The 17,549-nt window shown below is 32.4% G+C and overlaps 1 protein-coding gene across 2 annotated transcripts; it reads right to left on the bottom strand.

The window, feature by feature from the left end:
• Positions 1 to 351: 351 nt before the first annotated feature.
• Positions 352 to 17,549, bottom strand: LOC141485695 (uncharacterized). 2 transcript variants are annotated; one of them, XM_074182972.1, is made up of 2 exons: positions 17,439 to 17,549; positions 352 to 793 (listed from the first exon to the last, which is right to left on the bottom strand). In XM_074182972.1, exons 1-2 carry the CDS (start codon positions 17,484 to 17,486, stop codon positions 500 to 502), a joined length of 342 nt encoding a protein of 113 aa, XP_074039073.1. In that variant the 5' UTR covers positions 17,487 to 17,549; the 3' UTR covers positions 352 to 499. The 2 variants fall into 2 exon arrangements, with proteins under 2 accessions (XP_074039073.1, XP_074039074.1); XM_074182973.1 differs by lacking the exon at positions 17,439 to 17,549 and adding an exon at positions 5,873 to 6,033.

Below are 17,549 nucleotides of genomic sequence, written 5' to 3'. Positions count from 1 at the left end.
GGTGATCGAAACACGTGTCGAGATGTTAAAATAACGGTTTGGTGTTGGGAAAAAACTCCAGTAATATTTATTTTGTATCTAGTTTACTTTTTAGTGATATTTTAGGTAATACGTTGGTTCAGTTTCTCAGATGTGTTCTGGCCATGTGAAAAGAGAATCAATCAATTGTTCCTAAAAACAGGTTGATGATTTCAGAGATTCATTAAGAAAATTGAAAGTGAAGTTAAGTAGAGTCCAAGAAGAATATGCAAATTCAATACAAACTGTCTAGGTTTTTCTTTCGTGTAATTCAATGTTCGTGTAAGAGTAGTTGTTTCGAAAGGGCTTTTTTTACAGATAGTAAGACAAAAATATATAAATGTTTTCGTTTATTACCCTATATTTATCGAGTAGTGTAATACGCTCAACAAATGACAATTCACAACTATGAAAAAAATCATTCAGCATAAAATGTATCATTATTTCAATATTCTAATTCATCTAAAAATGTGAAAAATTATTATCTTGGAGCTCTATCTCCAACTTTGTTGCGAATGCACTGTCCCAGAGCTTCTGCAGCTTCACCAGCTGTATCACCTTGCCTGTCTCCACATTCATTCACAATTTTGTCAATACTCTCAGCGTTCATTTGAACAGTTTTTAGGAGAGATGCTCTCAAGGCCTCCTTGTTAATGTCTCCGTTTTCATTCTGTATACCCAGCTTGATGGTAAAGCAAAGGGCAACGGGTTTAATAGCATTCTGTAGCATACATTCGTCGTTTACTTGTTTAAAACTTCTGGTGGCAGCATTGGTCTAGAATTGAAAAAATTACAAAAATATTTTTCTGCAATCTGAAAAGATAAGGAGTTATCAGCTTATTTGCGTTTTCATCAGAAATGAAATAACCAAAAAAAAAGTTAGAAGGTTTTATTGGGAAGGAATGTGATGATACATCGTGGGGTATACCCTAACCTTATTAAATATGAGTGGTTATGAAAATTATCGTTTTGTGATGACTCATCGTTCTGTGATGATAGGGACGGATTGACTTTCACAAACAATTTGCATAAGTAGTTCATTGAAAATATGCATCTAAAGCAGCGGTTAATTTTAGATAGTAGAAATTTGATTCGTCCGATTTCAGTCTTATCGAAGCTTTAGATTCATGATTAAAGGGGTATAATGACTAATACCTAGTACCTACTCAATTACTTTTTAGCTATCAGTATAGTATCATAATTATATTATAATGAAAATGTTTCATATATTAACCATGATTTCATATTATTCAATCAGTTACCTAATAATGATAATAATAATTTTATTAAACATTTTCGGTATCTAATGTATATATGGCAAGTCGATAATTTTAGTCGATAATTTTAATACATGTTATAGACATATAAGGAATGAAAACAATAGTTAGTCATACTTGTATAAAAAATTAAACAATAAAAGTAATATACAAATGTCACAATTTGAAAATAAAGACATATATCATTTCACATTGGGAATTATTATCAGGGATTATCTATCACCCCAGTGATTAAAAGAGGATATTTTCGTATTATCCTTAAAGCTCTCATCCGCTTTGGAATACTTTATTGAATCAAGCATTTCATTGTAAATTGAGGTAGCATTTCATATTGGAGAATATTTAAAATTATTTGATTTATGAGAAGATATCCTTAACATACCACCATGGCGTGGTATGTTATGTATGATAATTATGAGTAGAAGCATTCGGTTCCAAAGATATTATTTCTCACATATGTATATATATATATATATATATATATATATATGATGAGCTGTTTTCTCGGGTTTCGCTCCGTGTTCTGTGTATTTTCTCCCCATAAGGATTATTTTCACAACGTTTCGGCAAAGTCTCATTTGCCATCTTCTGGTGATGTCTGGTTTTTTCAACTAGACATCACCAGAAGATGGCAAATGAGACTTTGCCGAAACGTTGTGAAAATAATCCTTATGGGGAGAAAATACACAGAACACGGAGCGAAACCCGAGAAAACAGCTCATCATACTTTATCCGTGAGAATCTTCGAGTTAACATATATATATATATATATATATATATATTATATATTATATATATATATATATATATATATATATATATTATATATATATATATATATATATATATACCGGGTGTCCCACATTTTATGTGTCAGGCAATATCTGGTTTGTTGAAGGAGATACACAAAAATGTTTCATACAAAAGTTTTAGGAGTTCATGAGAGCTATATTTTGATAAAATTTTTGAATATACAGGGTGTTTGGTGTAGGTGCTACAGACCAAAATTCCATTTTATAAAATAGAACGCCCTGTATATCATTACATATTCAGATGCTACGTTAAATTCTGATATCATTTCATGTTTGGTTTTTGAAATTCGGTTACGGCGTTGTTGAGTTATTTCTTAAAATATGTAAAGTTTCGAGAACGACTATTATTTTTAAAAATATCTCATACAATTATTCTCTCTGCAACAGATCACATGAAAATTAGTCAAAATTTTGGGTGTTCGAAGTAATGGTTTCAATTTTGAGTTGTGGAATTCAGTCAAGAATCATTTTGAATATGAAACAATTGCGAAATTGAAAGAGGTGTATTCGAAAACAAATCTTTAATTAATAACAATGTAAATAATATAACTTGATAAATCATTTCATAAGAATGGTAGGTACCTAGAAATAAGTCATAAAAATTGTTCAAAGTGATGCCCATTAGATATTATACAGGCTTCGAAACGTCGAATCACTTCTCTCGTACAAGTCGCTCTTATAATATCAGACGTAATATCACTGCACGCTAGTCGAATTTTCATTTTCAGATCATCCGCATTCTAAGGGGGAGTAGTGAAAACAATATCTTTTAAATAACCCATAGGAAAAAATCAAGCGGTGATAAATCTGGGGAACGAGCCGGTTACCGAATTGGACCCTTATTACCAATCCATCTATTTGGGTACGTTCTATCCAGATATTCAGTAACAACCTGTGAATTGTGAGGAGGAGCACCATCTTGTTGCCACCAAATTCCTTGTCGTTCTGCTATGGGAATACCTTCCATCAACTGGATCAAATCATTTTCTAGAAAATGTAAAAATCGCAATCCATTGAGATTTTCATTGAAAAAGTAAGGTCCTATGATGCGGCCATTGAACAATCCACACCATACATTAATACCCCAAGTAGTTTGAAAATTACTTTCGCGGACCCAGTGGGGATTTTCTTGAGACCAATAGTGACTGTTATGTCGATTCACAACTCCATTATTGTGGAATCGCGATTCATCGCTCCACAAAATTTGACTGAATATGTTAGGACTTTCATGTAATATTACCTGAATACAAGCAATGAATTCAAGTCGTCGTTCAAAGTCCGTAGGTTTCAAACCTGGTACCAACTGAATTTTGAATGGGTGGTATTTATTTTCTTTCAGAATTCTCTGTATATTAGATTTACTCACACCGACTTCTTCTGCAAGAGTACGGATAGAAACTTGTGGATGAATAATAATATAAGCCAACACATTGATCTCTAAATCTTCAGTTCTAACAGATCTCGTATGATGACGATGCTTTATAGTAGAAGGAAATGACCCAGTTCGCAATTTTTCTACAACTCTCGAAAAAGTCATTCGTGACGGAATGGGTCTGTCTGGAAAACGTTCTTGGTATAGACGTTGTGCTTGACGGCAGTTTTTCTGACATTCCCCAAAAATTAATAACATATCAATGCAATCACTTGGACTGAACGTGAAAGGCATACTGGAGCTTTGGCACAAAGAACACAGTTACTGTTTTGCAAAGAATCACTAAATCGAACTGACAAGTAGATACAATTCAACAACATTTGTTACTATGGCATCAACAAGCATAAGCTACTTGATGAAATTGTGCAATATAAAGCAATTCACCCTCAAGTTATTCACATTCTCAAGAATTTCAATATTATATTCAACTGATATCGATATCGTATCGTAGAGGTGAGAATAATGGTTTGTATTCAGTAGTAGTCTAGTTCAATTTAATAAAAGATATAGACTGGATTCGTGTACGAGTAAATAAGTTTTTTCGAAACTTTATATTTAAGGAAAAGTGCAATAACTCAACAACGCCGTAACCGAATGTCGAAAACCAAACATGAAATGATATCAGATTTTACGTAGCATCTGAATATGTAATGATATACAGGGCGTTCTATTTTAAAAATGGAATTTTGGTCTGTAGCACCTACACCAAACACCCTGTATATTTAAAAATTATATCAAAATATAGCTCTCATGAACTCCTAAAACTTTTGTATGAAACATTTTTGTGTATTTCCTTCAACAAACCAGATATTGCCTGTCACATAAAATGTGGGACACCCGGTATATATATATATATATATATATATATATATATATATATATATATATATATATTATATATATATATATATATATATATATATATATTTTATTTTTTTTGTTTTAAAATTTCATGCAAACAGATTCAAAGGTATTTTATATTTGATGATTGCTTTGACAACGTGACGTAAATCCATCAATAACCTCTTTGACTCTTGTTAATAGAAATTCCAGTGTAGACAACCCAGCTGATCCCTGAGGAAATCTTGATGTCATACCTTGTTCTTTGGACACCATATTGTTATATTTGACTATCAAATGCCGACCACTCATATAGAAATCAGTTACGGGTTTATGAATTTCAGTCATGAAATATTTTATATCTGACTTGGCCCTAGAAAAATAGGAAATGACACATAAAAATTATATTTAGCAATAAAATATGTATATTCGATAACTTCTTATATTTGGATGTCGTTTCAGCAAATGATGAATACCACTTTCTACTTTGTTTTATTTGGTGAATGTAAGGTTCCACATGTTTTTGAACTTACCTAAGAACATTCAAATATTCATAACTCATAACCATATTTTATAAACACAAGGACTTTTTGATATTACCACCTATTTATGAAATGAAATCAGAAAGTAATAATCATATCTGGGAGGCAAATCAAATCAATTCAAAATGCACGAAGGAAAGTTATTCATTAGGTTTACTATGTAGTGGGTGTGCTACATTATCATTTGTCAGTACTATGTTAATATCAAATGAAACATAGTAGAGAAACAGTTATATAGCAATCTGAAGTATTCTATAGGATTTTTCAAATTAGAGCATCAAATATTTTTCAAATCGGTTTTTATCTAAAATTTTTTACTCAAACAATCTGTAGAGACAAAAATCAATTCCAATTATAGAACCTAAAACTTGTATTTCTGACAGATTCTTAAATCATGATTGATGTGAGTTTTTTGAAAGCAATTACGAATTTTAGAAAGCAGATGATTTTGTAAAATGGAATTAATTAAAGTGAAATTTTAATCAACGCCATATGCTGTTTTCTGTAAACAATACGGCATTGAAAAAAAATACATAATGATAGAAGATATGTATAATTAGTTATTTATTGGAAAAAAAGGTTTTGAATTTCTACTTCTCCATGGAAATCTTCCAAAGAAAGAAAGAAAGAATGCAATTAATTCCAAAATAAGCTCAAAATATCAAGACAGTGAAATAATTTATTCGCTATATACATTTTTTCATATCACAATTTGTCCCATACACTTGTATTCACGTATGAGCGTTTTGCCTGGGCCACAATTGGATTAGCTGGAGAAAAAAATTCATTTGAATCGTAGTTGGACTTTTGGTAAAAAAATATCACCCATTTCACTTCATCAACTGATACTTCCCTATTGCAACAAGAAACTGCAGGTATTGGAGAAATTTTCACCATTCAATATATTGAAATGAAAACATTTGAACATTGGAAAATAAGTGTAAATCTTACCAAGACCAAAAATGTGGCAACGAACACAAAAATGGAGACCTTCATTATTGAAATGATGATAATTTCAAAGAATCAACAAAATTTGCACTTATAAGTATCGCGGATAGAGGGGTTATCTAACAGGGTCATATTATGACAAAATAAACATTCATTGAAACGATTTAACTGAATTTTGAAACTCAATAATCTCGATTTTCAACGCACATGTTTGGTTAGGTTCATAATCGTGCATGAAAAAATTCATACGGTTATCTGATAACAAAAGAACTGGGCTTCTTGAAAAACTATTTAACATATTCAAAGACACAAAAATAAAAATAAGCAATTGTAATAGACTTTTATATACATATTTTTGGCATCTTGATTTACATTATTGTAGTTTTTGGGAAATATAATACTGTCATAGTTTCTCGCTGACAATGCATCTTTCTATAAGTAGGATAATTCTCAAAATCGGTTGAGTAATAATAATAATATTAATAATAATATTTATTCACGTGGGAAAGAAGAATACAGAACAATGTAGTAAGAAGATAAAGGTGAATAAATGAGTACTCGATAAGTGTTTTTCACTCTTGTTTCGAGAAAAGTACATTTCAAATCAATTTTTAACAAACAATTGAAACTTTTCTCTTCATAAATATTAGTTCAGACAATGTATGATGTGATTTGCTGAAAATCTATTCAACCATTCTCAAATAATACTTCACAACAGTTTACAAAATCGAGACACGTGTTTCAAAACACGAATACAATTGCTTTCTCCAGGCATGTTCAATACCTGATTATGACGTTGTGCTTCTAGTGATTTTGATCATGATAACTACGACTGAAATCTACCCCAATTATTAATTTTATGATAACAAAACAAATTTACAAATATGAATTGTTTCGAATTCTCAAACACCCCTAAAGAAACTAGTGTATACCCAGCTTTACGCTACGCTTATTTTGATTGATTCCCAGCCATAGGAATCTTGTATGAATTAATAGAGGTGTATTTTTCAGGAGAGAAAAAGCAATTATTTCGAAAGCACTTTTTCTTTCGTGTAATTCGATGCTCATATGAAAGTAGTTGTTTTGGAAAGGGCTTTTTCTTCCAATTTGTATCTGAAACTAACCTTTTTGTCTATTGTCTTCGAGAGGTAGAACTGCAACACTTTTTTCGTCGAGCGATTCTTTTCTCAATTACTAACAAAACATACTTTCCCTTTCACTAATAACGTTGCATTGTGGTAAGAACAGTGCTTGGTATGGTGGAATTGTCACGTTTCCAGATATAATACTTCTGTTGAGCAGTTTCTGCTCATTGAATAAAATTCAATAAAAAAAATTCACAGAGAAACATTTTTTTAATTTTTTAACAATTTCAGTTTAGAGAATACAGGGTGCATATCACTACGTCGAATTCTCACTACAATAAATTTCCTACTACGTCGAATTATTGTAACGGCAAAAAGTATCTCCTCCAGTAACGTCACAAAAAACAGAGAGTAAGCAAATCTTAGACCCATTCGATATATTGAGATTTCGACGTAATGGTGATTAGAAGTAGCGGCAAATCCAGTTAACCGCCGTAAAAATTAGTGACGCATGATTGTAGGACCAAGTTTCTTGTGAATACACCGACTCAGAGTATCTGCAGCTTCACCCGCTGTACTACCTTGTCTGTCCCCACATTCGTTTACAATTTGGTTAACTTCATCAGGACTTAATCTTCCATTCTGACTGAGTTTTGTTCTCAAAGCATCTTTATCAATGTCTCCATCTTCTTTCTGCCAACCAAGTTTGACGTTCATGCAAAGTGAAAAGGTTTTAATGCGTCTGATTCTCTGCATTCATTGGTGAGTCTTTGATGGCCCTCTCTTATTCTAGCAGTATCGAACTGAAATTAGGAAAAATATACATGACAATAATAATAACAAGATGCAGGATTGCCCAACCAGCAAATTTGTTTTATAATTTCATGGTACTTCAACAGTTTTATTTTGTTAGTATTTTATAATATTTTCCAAAATGATAATTGATTATAATTAACGATCCTTGAATATTTACTACAATTCCAAAGCAATAAAATAACTGTTATAAAATCAAATTTCTTTGGGTATATGTTCTGTCATCAAGAATAAAATGCAGCATTCAAGGAAAACCAGCTGATATTTATTCAGAGGTCGTATAATGAAGTATAATTTGTCAGTATATTAAAGAAGAAAGTAATACAAATCAAGAAATTATGAAACAACAACAAAAATTAATTGGCGCTCCGGGGCGACTTGATTGATTCCAGTGGCGCATTTGCTTTTTCAGCTGCAGAAAAACCCGAAAAATCCTACAGCACCACATTATCTGAAGATTTCGATCTGCCAATGTCCTCCCTTGCATAAAACAAAATGTAGGGTGTCTGCAGAGGCTCCAATAAATTCAAGACCTCGCCAGAATACTTAGTTCTATTTGACTTACGTCCCAATAATTATATACCTGATAATGGCATGTAATATTGGTCATTGGGAAAAAATTGAGAAAAGTGGTCCGTTTAGTCGAAGACCAACGTAACCTAGCGCCTAATTTTTTTTCTTGCAAAAAACAGGAAAAGGCTATCGATGATTGAAATCCGTCGATTTAGATGGATCACCATGTATATATACCCTCAATCATTTGCTCAAAACCCTTTGAAATTCATCCTTAATTATCGATGGAAGAAGCTTCTTGGCCAAAACATCCCTAAATATAATATTTATCCAAACTATACGTGAGATATCCTATCTTCATGCAAGCACTCTTGTTGGAATTTTTAGCTTCAAAAGTAGTCCGACTCTGCAGCTAATCCATCACTAACTGTTCCTTAACAGTTTTTTAGGGGTAATATAGTTGCTAAAATACGTTAAAATGCTTACTATTTCAAAACCTCGACACGTGTTTCGATCATCAAGTGGTCATCTTCAAGAAGAAGACCAAACTAAATATACATACAAAATTATCCTTATTTATACCATAGATATTTATGCTAGGTACTTGCGTCTTAACTGTCTTAAATTAATTTTACAATGTTGTCTTATGTAATAGCCAGGTGAAACTGATAATTAAAATAGTATTTCAACAAGCTATATAGTATAGTCCACCATTGTTATTCATAATATTAATATGTTTACTTATTTCTACACTCTCGTAAGCGTTTAGATGCCTGTTACTGTTAACTTGTCTAACTAATCTTAATGGACTCAAGTCTATGGAATGTTTTTGTTGCAAAATATGATGGGTGACTGCTGACTTTTCCAGTCTTACATATTTTAGGTGTGCTGAGTGTTCCTTATATCTTATTTTAAGAGATATTTTAGTCTCTCCATTGTATTTTACATCGCAGTCCTTACATTTAATTTTGTAATTTCCTAAATCCACCACTTCCCTTGGGCCATATAAGTCAGTAATTATTACTTCAACGTGACCTTGGTAGTCTAGTACTTTGTTAAGGCGATAAATAACTACTAATTGCCACACAAACAATTTCACAAATAATAATTTCAAAGGATTTTGTCGGTAGCCAGGCGGTTCGACGTGGGTGCTTTGTTCACTCACTCGAATTGACTGCCGTGTTGGTCGGTGGTTCAAGCCCTAGTCTGAACGATCGATTTTCACTTGCTACGTTAAAAGGTAAGACATCGTTAATCCTAAACTCGCACAAATTTCGACTTCTGAGGGTTGTCGTTCGTAGGGGTGCGACAGCTGGTTAACGGAAAAACAGATTTTAAACAGATTTTTCAATTGCAGATCATAAATATCACTCGATAGCGCTCGCCAGTTTTAAATGTCGCCATTATCAAATATCCCAACATTCTTGTGTAATGTCAGAGTAATGGCAAGAGTTCCAAATCAGGTTGTATATGACAGATAAAAATTTGGCTAGTACATAAATGCAATATTTTGCAGTTATCTTCCAAGTTACAAATTACATATTATTATTAGTACTATTAATTTTTGTTTATTGATATTCTTCAGTTTGAAAACTTTCAGATAGTAGGTAAACACTTGATTGATTCGATTCGATTGATATGTCTCACACGAGTCCCAAAAAGAAAAAACTAGTAGTACACTAGAAGGTAAGAATTTGTCATAGTGAAATTATTTTATATAAATAAAAAGTTGCGAATGAAGTTGATGATTACGACATGAGTTTGAGTCAACAAACGATCAATAGCTTCAAATCAGATGGAAATAATATGTTTAAAAAAAATCTGTTTTTCCGTTAATCATGAGCTATATTCGATACTATGACCAAAAGATACATCCGGAGCCCACACTGGTAAAAATTTTTCCACCGGTACGGTGGCAATTTAATTACCCCCCATATTAGCGAGAAATTACTTTCGTGTGTGATCTCACATTCCATGCGGAATATTATTTTTTAATTCTACCCCGAAGACAAGTGTGGAATTTTTCAGTGTAATTTTTCATTTTGAGTGTACTTTTTTGTTGAAATAAAACTTTATAGGGTAAATTTGCGATATAAATTTTTATCGAGATATTACACTCTTGACAGAATTTTACAGTAGAATTTTACACTCTTATATTGTTTCACAGTGGAATTCTATACTCTGATAAAATTTTACGGTGTAATTTTTCATTTACGGGTTATATTACCTTGGGATATTCCGTTGTAAGAAGGTCCGTATTCAGAGTAGTTTTGAAGACAATGATACCTCAATCGGATGTTGACTCTTGACTCTTGACTCTTAAGTGGCCATTTTTCCTCATAACTTAGATAATTGAATGCACAAGACATATTACACATTGATATATTGAAAAAAAGTATGTATATACAAAATAAGTTCATATACATTCTTGAAATGAAATTCTACAAAACATTTTTTTTTCATTTTCAAAGAAGTCGAATAACTACAAAATAAAAAAACCATTCTTCAAATTAACATATTTTCTTTCTTGCTCATGGTGGTATTATTCGAAAAGAGAAATGAAAGTAATATTTCTTTTTCTTTTTTCCTCAATTGCTGTTATTATTATATCCTAAAAGAGAAATGAAATATCATCAAATGAATAGGTTTAGAAATCTAAAAATTTTTTTAAACATTTAACAATTCTGAGTCATCTCAAAAACACAGTTAGTTGACGAACACACATTCCTAGAGAAAAACTACTATATACAAAAATACAGTTATACTTACTTTGGTAATAAACTCTGCAAAATTCTTCAAAAACTTTGTCACGCTATTTTGTTCGTTCCAGAAGTGCTGGCTTTGGTCCCGGTTCTAGGATGTGTTTTCATGAAATATCTATCTATGAAATATGCAGAAATTCCATTGTTGATAAAGCTCTCTCGGGGTATTTCATATTGAATATATAAAAACATCCATAGCACTGCTTCAGTGCATCAATGAAATTGGTGGTACCATCATTAACAATGATTTTTACTATGACAATATATATGCATATAGAAAGTTTTATATGAATTGAAGCCTCCTCGCAACTTTTGTAAGAAAAATTCGATAAGAATCTATGAAGTCTTTGATGGATATTGTAGTGACTCAAGATTTGACACTTTTCTGAGTAAGTTTCACAACTATATTCATGTAGTGCAGACATATCTGGAGAAAAGAAGATATACATGTTATGATCTACGTTATTCCTCACCAACACCTCCCTTTTTTATTATTTCATTATTATTTCCAAATTCATGATAATAGGAAATTTTTCATTTATTTCTCATACACTTTTTCTGGGTATTCAAATGAAGCAGCTACAACAAAACTGTGTTCAAATGTTCTGTTTATTGAGAGCAATAAAAAAGCACTATGAGTTTCTTCGAAATATCCAGTTTTGAGTCTAACTTGTTTCCGGTTGATGAAATTTTCCAGATCAATCAAAAATTTTGAGGCAAAAAAACAACTTTTTAGTTTGTCTTATGAAAGCATACAAAAATGGTTCCAAAAGATCTTCCATCGCCGAAGCTTTTCAAAGTTGATTACATTTTCAGTCTATTGAGCATTTTGAGACAATAATTTCCAATTTTCTCAATTTTTGACCAACATGTCCCGAACTATAGCAAATATGATAAAATTGTGATATGTATTATGTTCATTTATTTGTGTCAATAAAAACATATTTTCAGTTCCAACTTGTTTCCCGTAACCGAAAAAGTTTCAAAGAGGATGAAAAATTGAATTTTAATCTAGAAAGTATTCCCTCCTTTACAAAAAAGACTCATATGACCTCTTTTGATAATAATGGTCTTTGTTAGATGAAATATAAAATAACAGCCAAAAAGCGAAGTTCCAAACCAGTGCAGAGCACTACAGGTTGGCTCTTCCACTAAACCCCCACAAAATGGATTTTTTTCAATTTTACAATTTTTAGGCAATATTACCTGAACTGTAGCATTATTTTATTCTCATTCTCAACAGCAAAAAAATGTGTATGATTATTTTCAATATTTTCAGTTTTAAGTACCAACTTGACCTTTTTCGATCCCACGCAGAAAGCATTTCGAGGCAATAATTCCTGAACTATGCATTTTACGTATGACCTTTCTCATGGATATCATTGACTTCAATATTAATATTTCTCAAAAAATGTTGATACATATTCAACCGTTTGAATACAAAATTATATTTTTCCAAATATTTTCCAACATTTTCTGAAATATAGCAAATATAGCTATAATGCTATGGTATGAAGTGGTGATGAAGTGTTTTGTTCACCTCTTCAACAGAAACAAAAAGGTCCTAAAGTGTTTTTCGATTCTTTCAATTTTGAGTTCCAACTTGCCTCCCATCGCAAAAATGTTTTCAAGTTCAATAATAAGAATCACAAATCCTCAAATTTATCCAAAATTATGAGAGATACGAATAAAACGTTCATATATTTTTTAGGTGAATGAAATTACGATTCAACATTGTCCGATATTTGCAACAACCAATACGAAACTTTATTCCTCATCGAAATTCATTTTTAAAATGGATCATGCATACGGCGTCACGCCACTGCTATCGAGTATATCTCTTTTTCTCATTTTCTCCATAGCATTCAGTAATTATCACAAACATTTTCAAATATATCTTCTGTAATTATTTTAAAATCAGTTAAAATATGTTGTACTATTCCATACAGTATAAAATGATTGGCGATGTGAGGTTAGGATATACTTATAATAATAAAAAACACTCTATAATGCATAACGAGAAAACTCAATGAATTCATCTGTTTATTGGACTAGTTATTGAAATTTTACAAGAAATGTACTCACCTTCTTTACTTATTTTCACCAACAACAAAAATATTCTAATGCACACGTCAGACAAACCGATGCGCTTCTGTAGACAAGAATGAACAATACAATAATCGCTCAAAATATAATCATAATTTTACATTCGATAAAGAGATGGCGAAAATTCACATTTCACTAAGGGGGAATACCCATCGTCCAGTTAGTAATTCTCTTCACATGAAATAATACGTTATGATTTCACACATATATTAGATAAATATTTAATTCTAAATGAAAAGTACATTGCCTACTGAAATTACGCTCGGGGATGTGAATTATTCAATAGAGAGAGTATATTTTCAATAAAAGTGAAGTAATTTTCTTCGTTCGAAATGAAAATTCCGAGGTAAATTTCAATCATTTTTCCCGGTGCACACATGGAAATCAGATATTGTAGATACTTTAAGAAATGAACATAAATTCGGCGATTGGACTTGATTCAATGAACGTGGTAGAGGTGAAAACTTTTCTACCTAAAAATAACAGACAACAAAAATTTTACCTTAAACTCTAAACGTGAAACAAACCCAATAAAATTCTGATCTTCCTCGATCTCGTGTGCCCAATCGGTTCGATAGGCCGCTTGAATTCATTTTCTTACGACATACTAAGATATCAATTCGCGTTGTATGGTGCCAAAAAACAATTATGATGAAATGGTTGAGGTTACTATAGTATTCATTTACACACAATATCGTCGGAATAACTTACCCCATTTATGTTACCATCAGTTAAAATATTGAGAAGGCAACAGTGAGCTATCTTTAAAAGATAGATAGATATATTCACATGGCACACTTTTTTATAGACCTTCAATAACACAATGTGCATAGTTCAAGTAAACGATATAGTGCAACCTACCTTTCAACATGAATTTCACTAGTTCGGACTTGGTTGTTTCAGGGATTTGAAATCCCTGAAACAACTAAAAAAGAATTATTAAAAATGAATAGCTGAAAATAACAATTATATTAAGCAAAATAAACCTGAAATGAAATAATAATGAAATAAACTACAAGTAAAAATAGAACAATTGAATAAATAAAAACAAAATAAAAATAAAGGAATGGGCACAAGTCATAGCCAACATATATATGGAATGGTTTGAAACTCTGGCCATTGAAGAAGCCCACAAGAAACCTCGAGTCTGGTTAAGATATGTTGACGACACCTTTATAGTATGGAACCATGGGAATACTGAACTAGACGCCTTCCTGAAACACATCAACAGCGTAAGACCTTCCATCACTTTCACAATGGAGCAGCAAATCCACAACGAACTGCCATTCTTAGACGTTTTGCTGAAAAGGACCGACACTAAGTGGGAAACATCTGTATACCGAAAACCCACACATACGGGACAGTATCTGAACCACGAATCCCACCACCATCAATCGACTAAAAGAGGAATCATCAAGACTCTATTAGACCGTGCTTTTGGGATCTGTAATACGAAAGAAGGTCTCGAGAAGGAAGTAGACATCATCAAAAATTATCTTCAACGGAATGGCTACTCCAAAGCGATGGTAGAAAAGACTTTGGCTAAAAGACAGCAGGAGCCTCGCAAGAAAGAGAAGCCGTCACAACCAGTGCAACTTCCCTATATCAGAGGATTATCGGAGAGGATAAGAAGAATTTGTTCCAAGTACAACATCAGAACCTTGCCGAGCACAAGAAACACACACAGCGAGGGGAAACCAGCAAATCAGGAATAGCAGACCATGTTTGGACCCATCAACACAACATCGAGTGGTTCCAAGCTGAGATCTTGCACAGAGAGGAACATTGGTTTAGGAGAAAATTTAAGGAAGCCGCATACATGTTGTCCAACAACGTATTCAGCCAGGCCAGCGTAGAAATACGCAACATATGGAAACCATCATCAAGCGAAAAATGGCTAACTCCCGCCAAAACGGTCATCTCCCACGGAACCAGTGAAGCGGAAAATGGAAAGCAGGGATAAGTGGAAGTATTTGAACGACCTATAAATAGTCATCTCTCGGAGATGACTATTTATGACGGGTGATGACTCAGTCCAGTCATCACCCGAAGATACTAACAATCGAAACGTCGTGAACTAACGTGACTTGGAATCTCTACACTTTTTATTTTTATTTGCTTTTTTTCATTTCTTTATTTTTATTTTGTTTTTATTTATTGAAATGTTCTATTTTTACTTGTAGTTTATTTCACTATTATTTCATTTCAGGTTTATTTTGCTTAATATATTTGTTATTTTCAGCTATTCATTTTTAATTATTCTTTTTTAGTTGTTCCAGGGATTTCAAATCATTTTATATAGTAGACAATGGAAGTCCGAACTAGTGAAATTCATCATGAAACATTGTCGATCACCTTCAAATTACCTTCCAACAGTTCCCCTTCAATAATATGGTTAGGGAGCTAACTGATTTCGTTATTCAATAATCATTTCTGATTATATAAGAATCACAATATTTCGTTTATATAGGGAAAGTAGGGATTCAAATAACAGGGGGATAATTGAAATACTTATGAATAATTACTCACATATATAAACAATCGATCGCTTCAAAAACACTTCACCAACTTACTTTTTTGATACTTTTCTGCCAGCCAGTATTCTTCGGTAATATTGAATACTTCTTTAATTTTTACGCCTGATGATTTTCCCAAATCCACTCTATGGGATTGAAAACACAAAAGAGGAAGGAAGTCTCTGTATGGTGTGTCCATACTCTTCAGCAATATTCTCAAGGGCATATACTTTTTAAATGTTTTTGTCAGTAAAACTTCAAGTAGTTGGTTTTTTGTATAGAAATCTTCATAATACAAATTGATATCCATTAAAATACTTTGTACTTCATCTTTCCTCGAATTTTTATTCGGTACTTTGATGAGTTGTCACGAATGATAGGAAGCAGTGTCAAGAACTATTACACTATTCGCATCCAACTTTGGGATCAATGTGTGTTCAAAGCATTCCTCAAAAATATTAGCTTCCATGTTCTTATGATAGTCATTATTGCAGTCCTCAAGTTTTTTTCAACATAACTTCAAAGAATTGAGAACCCATTCTGTACTTCCTTCGCAATGCACAATAATTAGTCGCAATCCTTTGTTCGCAGGCATGTTAGGCGTACACATTCTCGAACCATCAGTCCACCCTTCCGTAACTACGTCGTGAGTGTCCTACCAAGTTCTGTCCAAATAGAAAATTTGCCGTTGTTCTTGTCAATATTTAGTTATTTGTTCTAAGTATTTGTTACGGAATTACACTATTCTTCTGCTTTCCATAACTGCTTGACGTTTGTTTATTATTTCAAATCTAAATCCTAGTTTCTTTATTCAATTTTGAAGAGTTTTGTCACAGCAGCTGACGTTATGGCCAGAAGTATTTAATTTCTTTCTTATGAGTTCAGTTGTAGGAATCTCATGGCTTTTGTAACAGTCGTATATTGTTTTTTTCAACGATTTTATTAGGCGAACATCTAAAGGTTTTGGTAATCCCGTATCACATCGCGTCTTGCGTTCATAAGGTTTGTTTTTGACTATTTTACGTACAGTTGTCAAAGGAATTACGGTCAAATCTGCTGTTGCTTGTGATAGTTTGTTTCTCTAGAAACCAAACTTGGGATGTAGATTCTTATATATGTTGAAACATAATATCTGTGTTTCAATATTCAAATGCATCCAAATCTTATTCACTGGTATCTATTTTTCGCATTGTTCACTATCTGTATTGAAATCACTACACAGGAAAAAGTCTGCGTTGTTATCACACTCATTATTACCTTTCGTACTTGTCCAAGGACGCCACATTTTAAACAGATAACAAAAATCTTTAGTAATTATAATCGCACCAATATCGAATTTCAACACTTAAATCGCGATCAGTTCCTGAACTGAACATTGACAACACGACTGCTCGCATTCTACTCGTCACTGTAACATGACTTCAAATTTAATTTTATGACTTTTCAACCAATCATAACACTCGGTTAGTAAAAATCATGCAATACGAACCGCCAATTCTTCAGTCCATGTGGACTAGTTGGCAGCGGTTTATTTCTTTGCATTGGTTTTCTTGGCCTTTGGGAACGCCGACACTTTGAGTATGCACAATATCAGTTACTTTGACTATACCTAGTGTATTATATCTCTATGAAACTTCTCAGGGTAAGATTATCGCCTCGATTTCTTATTAACATTATCATAATAACATTTTGAAAGAAATACAAAAACTTGCTGTGTGATGAAAGACACCCGCAATCTACATATTTCAAATCGAATAAATTTTGCATAGCTTACCATTTCCAATACAGTTGCAGCAAAAACGAAAACAAGCCCAACCTTCATTATTGAACTTATGTACTGTTCTGTAAAAACATACAACAAAAATCATACTGAAAACATGAGATA

The sequence above is a fragment of the Leptinotarsa decemlineata genome, unplaced genomic scaffold (assembly GCF_025532065.1).
Source record: "Leptinotarsa decemlineata unplaced genomic scaffold, Ldec_3_MD MMD2_tig00026330_RagTag_RagTag, whole genome shotgun sequence".
NCBI lineage: Eukaryota > Metazoa > Arthropoda > Insecta > Coleoptera > Chrysomelidae > Leptinotarsa > Leptinotarsa decemlineata.
Note: the sequence above shows the minus strand (reverse complement) of the source record. Positions and strands in the feature narration are given on the sequence as shown.

What these genes read in the sequence shown, in the direction of transcription:
- LOC141485695 (XM_074182972.1), bottom strand. Translation starts at nt 17,486, where the DNA reads ATGAAGGTTGGGCTTGTTTTCGTTTTTGCTGCAACTGTATTGGAAATG. An exon ending in CTGCAACTGTATTGGAAATG is followed by an intron (nt 794 to 17,438) that starts GTAAGCTATGCA and finishes TTTCAATTCTAG; the next exon opens with ACCAATGCTGCCACCAGAAG.